The sequence below is a fragment of the Scylla paramamosain genome, chromosome 9 (assembly GCF_035594125.1).
Source record: "Scylla paramamosain isolate STU-SP2022 chromosome 9, ASM3559412v1, whole genome shotgun sequence".
Classification (NCBI taxonomy): Eukaryota; Metazoa; Arthropoda; class Malacostraca; order Decapoda; family Portunidae; genus Scylla; species Scylla paramamosain.
Window position 1 is genome coordinate 9,457,501 of NC_087159.1, and position 2,500 is coordinate 9,460,000.

A 2,500-nucleotide genomic window follows, 5' to 3' on the forward strand; every position below is an offset into this window, starting at 1 on the left:
AGAAAAAAAAACGGGTGTGTTTTGAGTGTGGACGGGGAGGGGAGGGGGGAGACCGAAGGAGACGAGGCAGGGGGGATTGGTTCACTCGGGATCTGCTGGCACTTTACATTAGACCGGAAGTGCCACGGGCCGGCCGGCCGTTACGCTCTTGACCTCCTGCCGTGAGCGACGACGACGCGAGAGGCGGAGCGGGGCTGAGTTGCGCTAATGAAAAACAATTAGATAAGATTTTAGAAACGCTTCACCACTTGTTTGTACGGTACTTGATTTTGTCAGGAACTCAGTGACTGATGCAGAGTAGGACCAAGTATAATGATATGAACGGAAGCACTTGATGGTCCTAGCAGGATAAGGTGGTCCTCCTGTATCGAGGACTGCCTGTGGTCTGATAGGGGTCCGTAATTCTTAAGTTTCAAGCATCTCGGAGGCATGAAGTTCACAAAGATAACACTGCCCATTTTCTCTTTCCAGGACTGCCTCAAGGAGTGTCACCGACAGATCGAGATCTGGACGCAGAGCAGCGGCCACAGTCCCGCTCACAGTGCGGAGTCCACCACCCCGACCGATATGCAGGACGTCATGTTCTGACGGCAGAATCCGAGCACCGACCTCCTTCCTCACCCTCGCCAACAGGCTGGGGGACACAGAGCCCTCTCTGAGGTCCCCCGGGGCCAGCCCCAACACTGCCACTTTCTGCAGTCGGTGACTACGGATCTGTGAAGACCCGTTGGCACCGACACGACCGGCGTGGTTGTTGCCTGCCCCGCCGGTGTGGGGCGTGGGGCCTGCCGCCCCTCCATTCCAAAGGGACGGCCGCCCCCACCACGCCTACCCATGTGCACAAGCTAGTCGGGTTGCTAATTTATATCGGATATAAACTGACATAAGCTATCGCTATTGCTACTGCTGTTCTGGGCATGTCTGCCACCCTGAGTGCTCCTCCTCCCCGTTGCCTTCCCTTCCGGAGCTCCGCCGCCTTCTTTTCACATCCGCCTCGCCCTTCTTATCTTAAACACCAGCGGCGCCTCTTCACGCTGATCCTCCCGCCTACGTCGCCCCACAACCGCCCAGTACCGCACCGTAAGGCTGGCGGTGTTTTGTCTCTGTTGGCGCCACTCCTGGCGGTAGACGCTGACATGTGCCAGGAAAGGTTGGTGATTACCATCAGCTGGGCGGAGGGCCGCCGGGTGGGCGTGCCTGGCCCCGACCTGCCCACACGCCCCACCTTCCTGGACGGTCGCCTCTGAACTGCGGCCTTGGAGAAGCCTGCTGAAGCACCGGAGGGACGAATATTGGTGTGTCCTTAACTAGGTGAGAGAGGAGCCCTTCCCGCAATTGGACAATTGTTTAGGTCTTTGGAAAGCTGTTTCCCACGCAGGGGCAGCGGTGGCCGGCGGGGCAGTAGCCGCGCTCCGCCTCCCGCCTGCAGGCGTGGCTGGCACCAAAACTGTGATTGATTTTCTACTAATACGAACTCCGAAAATATGAGATATACAAAAACATAAAAAAAAGTGAAAGTGGATTGTAGGACTACTGTTAAGAGAAATTTCGATGTGATATAACCTTAGAGTGGAGCCTTAGCTTAAGGTCACCTGACAAGTATAGGGTAAGAGTAGGAAGCGAACGATAGATAGGCATTATTGGTCCCTTTCAACCTGGCACGCATTCCCCGTCGGCCTCACTTGCCCACTAGGGGTCCAAAGCGTCATAACAGCAAAACCGCTCGATTATGACGAAGACAACAGCTTCAGGACGCAAGGTGTCCGTGGCGGAGACAAAGTGGTGGGTCAGTAAGGCTTCGACAAGCGGTCAGGATTCCTTTTATATTTTTTCACTTTGATAATTTGCTGTTATTTTTACCAAGCTTTCCTTAAATATCTTGAAGTTTATTGTATCATATTATCTAAGACGAGATGTCTTGTTTGTTTCCACTTGGAAACTTTAGTCTTTTTATATCTACAAATTATTATTATTATTATTATTATTATTATTATTATTATTATTATTATTATTATTATTATTATTATTATCATCATCATTATTATTATGGCTTTGTCTTCCTAGACCCGTAACTTCCGGCCTGGTAGTTGCTATATGTCGCTTTGATAACAATCCCACCCCATGTCCAGCACCTCCCTCAAGATTAGCTTTGATTTCTTTTTTCTTCTTTTTTTTTTTTTCGCTCCTCGGTTTGAGTCATTATTGGAAAGACAGTCGGTATATTGTCCTATCGCTCCACACCATTAGCTTCCTCCACGTAGTGTTTTGCATTGTAATAACTAAGCGCTGTGACTCCCCGCCCCGCCCCTCCCACAATTTTGGTCGCCAGCAGGACTGTTACTTTTACATTAATCCTTAAGGTGTGTCGCTGCTGTCCAGGCGCTCTCTCTCTCTCTCTCTCTCTCTCTCTCTCTCTCTCTCTCTCTCTCTCTCTCTCTCTCTCTCTCTCTCTCTCTCTCTCTCTCTCTCTCTCTCTCTCTCTCTCTCTCTCTCTCATTGA

At 50.9% G+C, this 2,500-nt stretch overlaps 1 protein-coding gene across 1 annotated transcript in view; it reads left to right on the top strand.

The window, feature by feature from the left end:
- Positions 1–1,483, top strand: part of LOC135103541 (G1/S-specific cyclin-D2-like) — a 65,675-nt gene extending 64,192 nt beyond the window's left edge. The window contains exon 5 of the mRNA XM_064009955.1: positions 472–1,483. Within this exon, the coding sequence (XP_063866025.1) occupies positions 472–588 (117 nt within the window). The 3' untranslated portion in view covers positions 589–1,483. The remainder of the gene's footprint in view (positions 1–471) is intronic.
- Positions 1,484–2,500: the final 1,017 nt, after the last annotated feature.